This window comes from Hippocampus guttulatus, chromosome 16 (genome assembly GCF_054856545.1).
Source record: "Hippocampus guttulatus isolate MCC_2025c chromosome 16, RoL_Hgut_1.0, whole genome shotgun sequence".
Classification (NCBI taxonomy): Eukaryota; Metazoa; Chordata; class Actinopteri; order Syngnathiformes; family Syngnathidae; genus Hippocampus; species Hippocampus guttulatus.
Window position 1 is genome coordinate 12,860,917 of NC_141276.1, and position 13,817 is coordinate 12,874,733.

Here is a 13,817-nt window from a genome sequence, read left to right on the forward strand (position 1 = left end):
GGATTTTTTTTTCTGGGGTTGCCAGATAACGGCACAGACCGCAGAAGGATGGAACAAATGTCACGTTATACTTTATGTGTTTATGAAATTGTTACTAGCTAATAGTTAATCATGAAAATAATAATAATAATAAATAGTTCATAACTAAGGAATATTTTATTGCAAAAGCCAAATAGTATGATAAAATACAAATATACATAGATGAAAAATAAATCAAAAGACTCCCTGGTATTGTTCAGGGGGGCCGGACCAAATGTGGAGGTGGGCCGGATCCGGCCCGCGGGCCGTAGTTTGGTGACCACTGACATAAGACATCAGAGAAGAACGTGACTCAACTATCAAGGCTTGCGCACAGAGTTCAGTCTGCCAAATCGAATCCAAACCAATCACCAACCAGGTGCTGTACAGAGCCCAGGTACCAGCTAGATACTGTTTTGTTGTCCATTGTAACACCAGTTAAGCCCAGCATGGCAAAACAGGCCCAGCTGCACAAGAACATTAGCATTCTATGCACAAGCATATTTGACCACATAAAAAAAGCTCCATCTTCAAGTCTCACATTCCACATTTTAGCATTCACATACAATTTCTAATAAAAAAAGTCCATTCACTCTTTGTAAATGTTAAGTCATGTTAGACAAGGAAAGTATGAGCCTCCTTTTATGCGTAGTGCAGCCAAAGCAACATGAGCATTCATCTCTCTATGTGTCTGTGCTTCTGTGTGTGCCTGTGTATTTGTGTGTGTGTGTGTGTGTGAGTGACAGCAACACTGACTCACGCTACACACTTGCAGAGTGACAAACAGCTCATACGCTTCAAGTATGAGCATGCATGTAAAAAAACTCAAGCGTATAATCACTAGCCGTGACGCTGGATGACTTGCAAGTAGTTCTCAGTTCAAACGGTCGTTTTCCCCTAGGAAACAATGTCAAGTTAATAGAATTGAATTAAGTTGGCTCAGTCCCATGGAGACCCAAACACAGTTTGACTTTTAATGCATTTTGGCCTCATTCTGCTTCATTTACTTGTCAAAGTAAAGTTCCAAAAGTGTATTTTCGCTCCCACTTAGCACCCACCAGGCCGATCGCTCGCCTCGCTGATATTCACGCTCTTCCAATTATCAATACACACAGCTGACTACGAGCTAATTAACACCCCTCTCACCAAAGAAATCGTCTCCTTGCAGGAGTGAGAAGGTCACCAGCTGCTGAATCAGTGCGTGCGTGTTGCGCGCGTGTGCCTCCGAGAGCCGCCGCGATTGGCCCAGTTCTATCACTCCGCTCGCATTTTCATCTCCTCTTGTACAAGGAAGAAATTGATGAAGGTTCGCAGAGGTCTGTCATGTGCGAGCGACGTTATGATGCCGCAGGCCGATAAGGTGGCCAAAGGGAATTTCGCTCATGAGAGGATGGAGAAGTGGAGATGTGTGTTCATGCGTGAGTGTAGTGGTGCAGCTGCAGTAATAAAGATGGATGAGCTCATCTCCTGCAGCCATGATTAGGGCCTGTAAGTGGCACGCGTGTGAGTGTGTGTGTGTGTGTGTGTGCGTGTGTGTGTGTGTGTGGGTGTGCGTGTGTGTGTGTGTGCGTGTGTGTGCGTGTGTGTGTGCGTGTGTGTGTGTGTGTGGACTTTGGGACTTCTCTTGTCACGAATAAAATGTCCATCCAAAAATTTAATTAGCCATCTAACCCATTTGTCATATGCGTTCAGGGTTTTTCCTGGCCCAAATTGTGGTGGCGGTGGTACCATTTGTCCCAAGTTTTTGTCTGACATATTTACATAGGCAGTGTTTGTTACCTCAACTTCAGAGTTACCCAACGTATACGTTTAGTTTTTTTTTTAATATAAGATAAGATATAAGATATAAGAAAACCTTTATTAGTCTCGCAATGGAGAAATTCCCAATTCACAGCAGCAAAGTTATGAAAGGAAGAAGTAGAACAACAAAATATAGGAGCTGCTGGAAAGGCAGCCACTCTCGCGTCGCCATTTTGAAGTCAAAATAACAAAAATAACACAACACAACACATAGGACACAGACAGTCGTGCAATCTTCACCACTTTTCTGCATACACTTTGTTGTCTGAAGCAGTTATAGATGAAAGAGGAGAGGATCAAAGTGTCCTTTCACCAGTGGATCAGAGACGTCATGCTGAAAATGTGCAAATGTCTGCTACAAGCTAAGTTTTGAAAGCAAACACGAAGCTGTAGCGTCCATTGACGAAAAGAGTTGAGAGATTAGTTCACTTCTCCTGTCCCACGTAATCCGCTTCAAACTCCAAGCCGCGACTCCCAGTTCCACTTGCAAGGTGAATTTGAGTTATGAGTGTTATCGTGCTACAGTGGCAAACTTCACAACAAGAAGCGATTTGGCAAAAATGAGGCCAAGTGCATGCTTCAAGCACTCTATTGCCACCCCCACTTGGAGGTGACTTTAAAAATAAACATAAAACAAAGAGAATGACACATTGTGTATCTCACCAAAATGCATTAACTTTGATTGACGAAAGTCTGCTAGGTTAATGCTAATACACAATGCAAAAGGTTATAAACAGGCCCACGAAATTAGTAAGAGGTTGCGGTAATTATAATGGAAAATTTAAAAACAAATGGCAGCAAGATTGAGTCATTTTGAAGGCACATATTCTTTATCCTTTGAAAAAAAAATTGGCTAATGTTTGTGCAGCTTAGTTGAGAGTCTTCTGTTTCATATCAAATCTATGCGTAAAATAGAATGTCAATGTATTACACTGCCCCCTGGTGACCATGAATATAATGAGCAAAACAATGCACAAACGGTTTAATTCTTGAAATCACATGAGTCAAACACATCACTTTATGTGGCCCGCGAAGGCAAATCAAACATGTCAGCTTCCATGATGCTTGCTAAAATCTACACTAAAATTTTCTATTCATTAGTAAGAGATATTGTAAGCATTTTCTTGTTCCCAAACCCTTCATTACAGTCATTTAAAGAATTAATAAAATATTCTTCTTGACTCTTTTATATGGTTTAACAGTCATAACGGCCCCCCAAGGGAAACGGTAACTTCAATGTGGCCCACAACAAAAATGAGTTTGACACCCCTGCTTTAAATCATACACCGTATGTTATGAAGTGAATTATTATAGAGAGTTATTTTTATTGTTTTATTAAAACATATTATAATTTGTTGTTATTTCTTTGGGTGGTTGGCAGGGGCGCTAGAACGGATTAATGGCATTTACATTCATTTCAATGAGGCATGACGATTTGAGATTCAAAAAAATGCTAGCTTCATTGAAGACGATATCCACAGTTGTGAATATGTGAATGATTGTTTGTTTTTATGCACCTTGTGATTAGTGTGACTAGCACTCCAGGATATACCTCGCCTCTCACCCAAAGTCAGCTGGGCTAGGCCCCAGCTCAACCGTAACCCTAATGAGGACACGCCATAGAAACGGACGGAAACATAATTCCGAAAAATATTAACATTCTTGAAATGCTCATCTATGCAACATTTATGCTAAGCAGCATCTTAAGCAATTAGTCCGAGGAGTCACTTCGAGTTTTTCCTTAGCGACCGTTGCCATCGTACTTGCCGCTCACGTAAGCGCTCCATTGTGTATCTTCTAAACTTGCTAAATACCCGTGAAGGTTAACTTTCAGCGCGTGTCTCAATTCAAAGCTGGAACGTCGCGGATCCAAGGCACCTGAATAGACCCAACGGGATTTTGCAGCAAGCATTGTACGAGACAGAGCTGCACGGTTTGGTCCTCGAGGGATGACAGGCGACGCGAATGCTGATTTCATGCTTCTCTCATGCATGTCCCTTATGAAATTGTACTGTCACAACAACAAACTTGATTTGCGCAGTTCGACAATTCTTTAGGTACATGTTGTAATGAGATCCAGCCTTTCCGGCTGACTTTTGGAGAGGGGGGGGGGAGAAATGGATCTATATACACTACTCCCAAAAATGTTGGTATATTTGGCTTGAAAAAGTAATGTCTAGCCATTAAATGGGCGCTAGAAACCCTCAAATACTACCCACTAGGAACTTTGCAATGGATGGTGTAAAACAAAGAAACAAATAGCTGCAGGGTAACTAGTTGGTTTTTAAGTCTGCAGTCTTTTAATTTTTTTCTGTTGTGTACATAGGCCAGGAAGCAAACACGGAAATGCAGCTGCATTGTCCCACCGTGATGCATTTTGGTCTTCTGTCATCCTGCTGAGGACGTCAGGCCCGCGGAGAGGCATATGTGACATCAGATGGGGACGTGTATCGAAAGGGCGTCGGGTTCCGTTTCAGAAGCCTGTGACGCACACCAAAATAGTTGACCAGGCAGACACTACATTTCCCAGCATGCCTTACAACACCCCCACCCCAACAGGTATGGCTATTAGGCCACTTGATTAAAGCAGGCAAGAGAGGTCGAAAGATAGAGTGAGGGATGGTGACCTGTTCACGGTCTCCCTCTTTCTGGCTTGTGTACAGGTTCAGGATGCCGGGCTTGAGGTCGAACTCTCCATACATTGTGAGCACGTTTCTTCTTTTTGTATCAATGGCTTGGGTGGGTGGGGGGGGGGGGCAGGGAATGATGCCAGCTGCGTATCTGATTACTGGCAAGGCAAAGGTGTGAATGGCCTGGATCTTATTCTTGCCGTTCAGCTGACTATTCATGATCTGTAGACACACAGACACAGACACAGACACACCCACACCCACACCCAAACACACACACACACACACACACACACGCCTTTATATGCACAGAACGAGGAAAAGACATTTTGTGATACTAGTGTGGTCTCAGGATTAATCTGCATTATTCTTCTTTTCCTAACATTATGACCAGTGCCTTGACAAAGTCAATAAATATCAATTTTGATTGACACTCATCAGAGCAGAATTCATTTGACAATATGTTCATTATGAGCGGTCCGGTGGTCGACTGGTTAGCATGTTGACCTCACAGTGCAGAGGTGCAGGGTTTGATTCCAGTTTTTGCCTCTCTGTGGGGAGTTTGCATGTTCTCCCCATGCCTGCGTGGGTTTTCTCCGGGTGCTCCGGTTTCCTCCCACATTCCAAAAACATGCATTGCAAGCTGATTGAACACTCAAAATTGCCCCTAGGTGTGATTGTGAGTGTGGATGGTTGTTCGCCTGTGTGTGCCCTGCGATTGGCTGGCAACTGGTTCAGGGTGTCCCGAGCCTAGTGTCCGAAGACAGCTGGGATAGGCTCCAGCACCCCCCGCAACCCTTGTGAGAATCAAGCGGATCAAAGCTAAGTGCGCCGCATCCCAATAAATGAATCGCGGACACCGAATATCTCTCGTCATATTAGCATGACCTTGACTAAATGAATGCTTTATCCAGCTTTGATAAATGAGCAAATACTCTTCCAAACATACACGTGAATCCCTATCGATGGTTGATTCCAGTCTTGCGAGTTTTAAAATCAGAGATTTGTGATCAGTTTGCCATTTTTGCGCCATTGAAGTAAACAAACGGAAAGAGATGACAAAGCCAGTCTAATCCCCGCTGCGCCCGTCTCCCCAGCTGCCTGTCGAATCTATTAGCCAGCGCTTTCATGCGGCTAACCGTGCCGTCTTGATGTCAGAAGGGACTGCTTCAAACGACCCTCGGCTGCAAACAATCGCATGTCCAAAAGGTCACCCGTGAATCTTGCGTTAGTGAGAGCGTATGCACGCTTTCAATATGCTACATACACGAGATCTTGGTTCACATAAGGCTTCTGTCTGGCGTCCCACTATCAGCACTCAACAACCAACTTCTGACAGGACTGGGCTGCAGCCATTTGATCCACCGTTGCACTTTATGCTGGTGTTTATGGCTGCAGAGTATTTCACGAGGTGTACGGCAATAAAGGGGATAGGAAAAAAACAGGCTATAAATCTTGCAAATGGTAGCTTCAAGTGAACTCACTTTGACTTGAACATAAATTGTTGGCATCAGAGAATGCTCGGGGACATTTTTAGGTTGGGTATGAGTGTCCAAACAAACGTCATTAGTAAGGTAATAGGTTGTGGTTAGCGGCTGGATCCCAAAAAATCAATAATATGGATACCGAAGTTGGGGCTGATATTGATCAATACGAGTGTGCTGAGATCACTAAAGCAGTTTCAGTTTCTCTCCTGTCTGCACTGCTGCAGTTTGATCAAATACAAGATTTGAACTTCAGCCCCCCCCCCCCCCAACACCCCCTCCCCGCCCCCACCTCTCAAGGCAACATGTGATAGAAAATTGACTATATTGAATTCGTCACGCCTCTGGAGTGCCTGCACACACATCAAGAGTGAAAATCATTGCAACACCCAAATAAAACGCTCATAATTCGGTGCTTGATCAAGTGTCTTGAAGAGGGTTCGTGTGTGCTTTTTTGTTTTGTTTTGTTTTGGTTTGGGACTCAAAGCGCTGCCACACCCCGTGCCGCCCCTGATCACCATAACCTAATCGGTACTCGTCATTGGCCGAACAATAAATGGGGTGAGCAAGAATGTTCATTCATTTTCCGATCCGCTTTATCCTCTGAAGGGTCGCGGAGGGTGCTGGAGCCTATCGCAGCCGTCTTCGGACAATAGGCGGGGGACATCCTGAACCGGTTGCCAGCCAATTGCAGGGCACACACAGACGAACAACCATCCACGCTCACACTCACACGTAGGGACAATTTCGAGTGTTCAATCAGCCTGCCATGCATGTTCTTTTGGAATGTGGGAGGAAACCGGAGTACCCGGAAAAAACCCACGCAGGCCCGGGGAGAACATGCACACTGGGAGGCCGGAGCTGGAACTCTGTACCTCTGCACTGTGAGGTCGACGCGCTAACCACTGGCCCACCGGGCCGCCGTTGGGTAAGAAGAGTTGACACTAATTTGGCATGTTAAAAGAAAAAAGACAACAAGGAGAGTATAAAAGAGTCAAAAGTGTGATTTCAGGGACACAAGGAGGCAAAGACAAGATGAAGACCGCCACTTGATTCGGGACAAGAGCTCGTCGTGTAGACCCTCCAAACCTCTTAACATGGGTGTCCTCCTCATCCTGCAGCCCAAAAGGTCAGACTTACGCTCGTCCTTGATGAGAAAGAAACATAACTCTTCTCCTTCCTGCTCAAGAGCACTCAGCCTGTAGATCTGCATCAGCCTTAAAAAAAAAAAAAAAAAATAACAATACTGGCAGCATCAATAAAAAGCTTAATTTTGCTCCCCCTCGCCCAGCTCTAAACTCTGTGACCTGCACAAATTCTATTCTGCTTCATTATTCAAGAACGCCTCAAAGATTTAAGATGCAGAGTGAAAAAACCTTTTCTGCTGCTGGCTGTTGAAACATTCCAAGCGAACGCTCAGCACACATTCAATATCGTGACCTCGCTTTGCCTTGTCTGTTCACATTTGAACGTTACGGCAGACCGGCGTTCCGGCCATGATATCTGATGATCTTTAACAAATGAATCAATAGATGGATGGCGTCATTGATTGGCTCTACGACATTTGAACCTGCAATTTCCCACACCCACATTTACCTGGGCAGGTGGCCACAAATGAAGATTGGCCGCAACTAAAACAGGGCTACTTGGGTCAATTTGGCCCAATTTTCTGGGCTGTTATGTACAAAACAACGTTTTTTGGGAGGGGGGGGGGGGGTGTCAAATGGATCCAATTAGTGGGTCGGTCCAAATTTTGACTCAAATTGTTTTTTTTTGTGGGAAGGCGGCACCCAACAGTTTGAAGGGTGTAGAATTTCTTTCCACTCTAAAAACAGTTGGGTGAAAATTAATCCAACTTGGGGGAGGGGGGGGGGGGCCCATCCACTTATCAGATCAATTTGACCAAACTTTCAAAAAATTGGTGTGGTCCAATTAGGGTAAAAAAATGGGTCAAAACGCTATTTAGGTCAATTTGACTCAACTTTCTGGATTACATTGTACAAAACAAGCCAAAGTTGGGTCAAATTGACTCATAGCACAAAGTTGGGTAAAATTGTCCCAAGTAGTGGATCTGTTCAATTTTTGACTTCATTTGGTTTTTCTTGTTTGTGTTTAGTTTTTTTTTTGTTTTGTTTTTTAAACCATCAGTTAGAAGGGTGTAGAATTAAAAGTCTGAAACCAGTTGGGTCTGTTTTTTTAACCCAAGTTGGGTAAATAATGGACCCATCCACTACTTGGGTCAATATGACCAAAGTTTCTTTCTTTTAAAAATTGAGTCAATTTGTTTAAAACAACCCAAAATTGTCATATTGACTCGAGTGGAGTGATGCATTTTTGACTCATACTGGGTTGTTTCTGACCAAAGTGTTTTCACAAAAGTGTGCCTGTGTGAGCTCCACCAGCATTGGCCTTTACATCTCCCCAGGGAGCTCTCTTTGAGCCACAAACATCGCAAGCGAAATCCCTCCCCTCTACTTTGACTGATCAAAATGACCGCTACTGACAATGTGGAGCGTCAATTGTTCCCCCGTGGCCCAGCTCCACGTCCAACCTTTCTGTGCACTTTCAAACACAGCAGAGAGAGACGCGAGATAGACTCGGACAGGTTGACGATCGAGTCCCAAAAAAAGAACAAAAAACAGCGGCATTTTATTTTCCTCATAAATTGAGTGTTGGGGTCGTCGTCAATAAAGCAACACATGATAGGATCTCAGAAGAAACGCGCGGCTATTTGATGGCATCCCCACACACTTCCTGTCACGCTGATTGGATTCTTGCAATCAGTCCGTGCAAATTAGAATCGGCTGACAAGCCATCCATCACATGTAGGGGGCGCAATGTGTTGAGCGGCTCCGCACGTGCCACTTGACACATTGTTCCGTCAATACGCTCGCAGACAATCTCATTTATCTTGCCGACGCAGGTGGAAGTGCCTGGGCGTGTGCGTGCGTGCGTGCGTGCGTGCGCTCGAGACGCACATTATAGGAACGTTCCATTTTCATCAAATAGTGCCCCAGTAAAGGGAGTTGACGGATTGTTGTGCCATGGAAAGAGAGAGGGGGGGGGGGGGAATAAAAATCCCCAAAATGTCTCACTTACTGACCTTTTTTAATCTGTGCAATTTTGATATTCATATCCAATGCAATAATGTTGTTTATATAGCGATTTCACAACAGCTGCAGGTGGAACAAAGCGCTTTGCAGAACAGTTGCCGGTAACATAAAATAACAAAACACGGTAATACAGCAACACGAGAAATTAACATTGCACACCGACTGTATTTACGCTTAAAATAAGAAGAGGAAAAAATTGCTTGTTTTGAACGTATTAAAAGTGGATGTACAATCTAAAAGTGTTCATTGAGACCTTTTTCGTGCCATCTTGCATGCAAAAGGTCAAAGAATATTGTTCATGCAATTGACTTTTTTGGTTACAGTACACCTGCTGTACAGCAGGGGGCAGTAACCTCGAGCTACTTCTTAGCTACTACATGTAATTCATGCTTCCAGTTTCACATACACCCCCTCAAATTAATCAATTGGCTCAAAATACATTTCATTATGCTATTATTAATAATTGTCGATACATGCGAGACAAAAGAACAACAACAGCCCTATCAAAAGCAGTACCACACGAACAAGTCGTCCATTTCTAGAAATCTGTCTATAAATGTAGACTTTTAAAGCGTTCACTTCAACATCGCTCCTAGGAAATAACAATATCCCATCGTCTGTTGGCTACGTGCTGCCTCCTGCAAACACCGTTTGAAACGTTTCCAGCAGCATCCAGAAGATGGCAGCAAAGGCCTTTTCGACTGCAATCAGAGGAAACCGGAGGAGGGGGAAAGGGAAAGAGAAGGAGGAGGAGGAAGAAGAAGAAAGAGCATAAGAGGGTGCGCTCCGACTTCAGTGCTCAACATTCTTTTGGTGTTACTTGCCGTGCTAAAGGAAGTTTTTTAACTTCAGTTGTGTATGTAACAACTTCGTCCAAGTACGTTCAATTGGTCGTTATGAGCTTGTTGTAACCTTGAATTAGCTTCCCCCTCCCCGCTCCCAGTGGTGACAGGCAGCATTGGAAGTTTTGCTTTGGGATTTGACAAGTTGCGTTTGTGCGTAGCGATGCAGCCGAGCGGAAGCGGCGGCAGTGCCATGTGGGAAGGCTTGAGCTCAGTGTCCAAACAAGTCTACAATAACCCCAAGGTAAGGAGTGTACACACACTGTAACCATTAGTATTTAAATAATACAATGAGGTAGAGTGGCTAAAAATTGTACTCAAGTAAAGTCAGTAATCAGTTTAGAAATATTCAAATACTGAGTAAGTGGTCAGTAAACAGTGCGTGAATGTATAAAATGGGAACGTGCAAAAGCAGGGATATTGCCCAACCCTGATTATTTTTAACTAAAACAATGAATTCAACCTGATCATCCATTCATTTTCCGAGCCGCTTTATCCTCACTAGGGTCGCGGGGGTGCCGGAGCCTATCCCAGCTGTCTTCGGGCAGTAGGCGGGGGACACCCTGAACCGGTTGCCAGCTAATCGCAGGGCACACACACAGACGAACAACCATCCGCGCTCACACTCACCCTTAGGGACAATTTAGAGTGTTTAATTTACCTACAGTGCATGTTTTTGGAATGTGGGAGGGAACTGGAGTACCCGGAGAAAACCCACCCAGGCACGGGGAGAACATGCAAACTCCACACAGGGAGGCCGGAGCCGGAATCGAACCCTCCACCTCTGCACTGTGAAGCCAACTTGCTAACCAGTCGTCCACCGTGCCACCCTCATGCTCAACATAATAGTAATAAGATGACAAATGCAGGCAAATTGACCAACTGCATCTGTTTCCGCTGGATAACAGCGCAATAGTCTTTGACAACTTGAAAAATTCTTTCTCTATGGTCATGTGATGGTGTGGCTCAGTTTGATTGGCCAAAATTGAGTAAAGCGTTGGAGTGCTTTTAGTTGCGCTCCAGAGTGCCAGCAGCTAGTACTTTGGATATTCTTCCCAAGCAACATCGTGACGTGCAGCACTTGACAGTTGGTGTTGACATTTGAACCCGACCACCAGGTGAGCCTGCTGATGAATTCGCGGGCGGCGCAGTACCTGAGCGACCACCCGGTGGTGGCGCTGGCCGTCATCTTCTTCTGCGCCTCGGCTGCTGTGCCCGCTGGACTCTTTGTGCTTTTTGCTGTGGTCACCATCATCATGTCAGCTATCGGCTTTCTTTTCTTTGAAGGTAACAAAAGTGGCCATCGGCTGGAAAAAATATATATAATCTTTACATACCTGTTTGTGTGTGTGTGTTTTTTAGTTTATTGCTACTGTTTAAATTCAAATTTGATGTGATTTTTTTCCATCTTTTTTTCCATTTGGGCATTTTTGTGTTTATTTTAAATGATTTCTTTCAAATATATTTGCTTATTTTTGTTGAATTTTTATTTTTTAAAATGTGTAAATTTCATTTATTTTAAATTCATTCTTTTATTTCACTTTACTGTAACACTATTTTAAATGAATTTTGCATTTTTAATACTTTTACAATTTATTTTTATCAACATTTTATTGTTATTTTATTAACATCTCGGAAATGTTTTTCAATGTAAAAATATTGTTTCTGTTGAATATATTTTCTCATTCTTCTTATTTTTCTTTGAAAATATTTTTAGATTTTTTGGTGGTTAGCGGAATGGAAGTCCTGCTTTAAATGCATTTTCTACTTTAAATATATTTTCTCCCTTCTATGAGCCGTCACCTTACGGTGGTGGAGGGCTTTGTCTGTCCCAATGATCCTAGGACCGAAGTTGTGTGGGGTTTTATGCCCCTGGCAGGGTCACCCATGTCAAACAGATCCCAGGTGAGCGACCAGACAAAGCACGGCTCACAGACCCCTTATGAAGAATAAAAATATTGGATACAGTTTTCCCTTGCCTGCACACGGGTCACCGGGGCCCTCCTCTGGAGCCAGGCCTCGAGGTGGGGCTTGCAACTGTTTTTTTTTCCCCCAAAAATCATTCCTTCTAGATTTTTATTCATGCTTTCTAGGGGAGAAACGGGGAGGGGGGGTGTTTTGAATGTAGCATTTGTTATTTTGTTGTTGTTGCTGTTGTTTGATCAATATTTTTACATTTGTATTTGTAAATGTAATTTCTGTTTAGGCTTCCTGCTGTTTGTTGGCGCCTTGAGTCTGCTGTGCACCCTGACGGGCTTGGCCTTCTTCTCCGTTGTGGCGTCGTCTGTGATGGCCGCCTTTTACCTCGCCATCTCCAACATCCTCAACTTCTATTACCCACACTTAGTAAGAGTACAGCACACAAAAGCTCAAATCAAATTGGGAGGGGGAGAGAGAGAGCGAGAGAGAGAGTAACCCTCTGCTCCTTCTCAGCATTGTTGGATGTTCAGGCCACAATTGCAGCTTTGGTCAAGTTTGGCTTTTGTGTTGGTGGAAAAACAAATTTCCATCACACTTGCATGAGGCGATGGCATTATGGAGCATTGGTACTGGCAAGTACTCAAATGAGCACTAGTACTTGTAACTGTGTCTCCAAAAAGAATGTGTTCCTTTACTGTTTGTGTCCACAGATGGAGAAAGAGCGCGGGAAGGACAACGAGGACGATATGATGCAAAACACAACACAATAACGTCGCCACCGTGAATGATGTTTTTAATAAATTCTTGATGAAAACCCTTAATGCAGTTTTTTTTTTGGCTCCTCGATCTTTTATTTTTGTCCTCTATAGTCAGGATACAAAAAGGTCAAACCATGAAGATGAATTTTTAAAAAAGGCATCAAATTGAGTGTTGACTCTGTTTTGATTTAAAAAAAAACCCTAATAAATTTTTAAAAATTGTCAATTTTATGTGCTCATTCTGATGCCAGAATTTTTTTTTGCTTTGAAAATCTAACCCTACTTAAAAAACCCTATTTTGAAACTAATGGTAGTTCAAACCCCTAATTTCAAATCCTAACCCTAGTTTAAATCCCTACTTTGAAACCCTGAGTTTAAAATCCTACTTTGAACTACTAATCCTTGTTTTAAACCCTAACGCTAGTTCGAAACTGAATCCCGCAACCCTAAACCTTGATTAAAACCCTACCATGAAACCCAATCCTAAATCTGAAATCCTCTTTTGAAACCCAAGCCAAATTTGATATACTCCTTTGAAACTCTGACCCTATTTTAAAACCCTCATTTCAAACCCCAACTCTATGTGAAACCCTCACCCTGGTTTACAATCCCTACCTTGAAAACCAAATCCTAGTTTAAAACCCCAACCCGTTTCGAGTCCTATTTTGAAGCCCCAACTAGTTTGAAATCTCTGAAACCCTAGCCTAGTTTAAATCCCTAATTTCAAGCCTTAACCGTCATTTAAGACCTTATTTGAATGACTAACCCTAGTTCAAAAGCCGAATTTCAAATACTCCCCCTGGTTTAAAACCCTACCTTGAAACCCTAACGCTAGTTTAAAATTCTACTTTGAAACATGTTTAATCCAACTTTCAGATCCTAACCCTGTTTTAAAACCATACCTTGAAATTTACGGCAGTTTAAAACCCAAAATTCAAATCCAACCCCTAGCTTAAAGCCCGAATTTGAAACCCTAACAGCAATTCCTCATAGGAAAACTTTGAAACCCTAACCCTGGTTTAAAACCCTATTTTGAAACCCTACCCTTTACTTTGAAACACCCAATTTTAAAACTTTTACCGTAGTTTAAAACACTACCGTGCAACTTTAAATTCTCTCCCTTGAAACCCTTAATCGTGGTGCAATCAAGTTGTGACATCATCAGGGTAATTATTCAAGTTAATTATTTTAACTTCAAGATGATGGACAGGACCAAACTTAAATGTTATCAAGGTTATAATTGACATTTGAT

At 43.0% G+C, this 13,817-nt stretch overlaps 1 protein-coding gene across 4 annotated transcripts; it reads left to right on the forward strand.

The window, feature by feature from the left end:
• The first annotated feature begins 9,779 nt into the window (after positions 1 to 9,779).
• LOC147193241 (lipid droplet assembly factor 1-like) lies at positions 9,780 to 12,628 on the forward strand. 4 transcript variants are annotated; one of them, XM_086133265.1, is made up of 6 exons: positions 9,780 to 9,824; positions 10,049 to 10,131; positions 11,006 to 11,174; positions 12,094 to 12,233; positions 12,321 to 12,433; positions 12,518 to 12,628. In XM_086133265.1, the coding sequence occupies exons 2-5, from the start codon at positions 10,051 to 10,053 to the stop codon at positions 12,408 to 12,410; spliced, it is 480 nt and encodes a 159-aa protein (XP_085989391.1). In that variant the 5' UTR covers positions 9,780 to 9,824; positions 10,049 to 10,050; the 3' UTR covers positions 12,411 to 12,433; positions 12,518 to 12,628. The 4 variants fall into 4 exon arrangements, with proteins under 4 accessions (XP_085989391.1, XP_085989387.1, XP_085989392.1 ...); XM_086133261.1 differs by having other exon boundaries at positions 9,785 to 9,922; XM_086133266.1 differs by lacking the exon at positions 12,321 to 12,433 and having other exon boundaries at positions 9,785 to 9,922.
• The last annotated feature ends 1,189 nt before the right edge of the window (positions 12,629 to 13,817 follow it).

What these genes read in the sequence shown, in the direction of transcription:
- LOC147193241 (XM_086133265.1), top strand. Translation starts at nt 10,051, where the DNA reads ATGCAGCCGAGCGGAAGCGGCGGCAGTGCCATGTGGGAAGGCTTGAGC. An exon ending in AAGTCTACAATAACCCCAAG is followed by an intron (nt 10,132 to 11,005) that starts GTAAGGAGTGTA and finishes CCCGACCACCAG; the next exon opens with GTGAGCCTGCTGATGAATTC. An exon ending in ACTTCTATTACCCACACTTA is followed by an intron (nt 12,234 to 12,320) that starts GTAAGAGTACAG and finishes GCTCCTTCTCAG; the next exon opens with CATTGTTGGATGTTCAGGCC.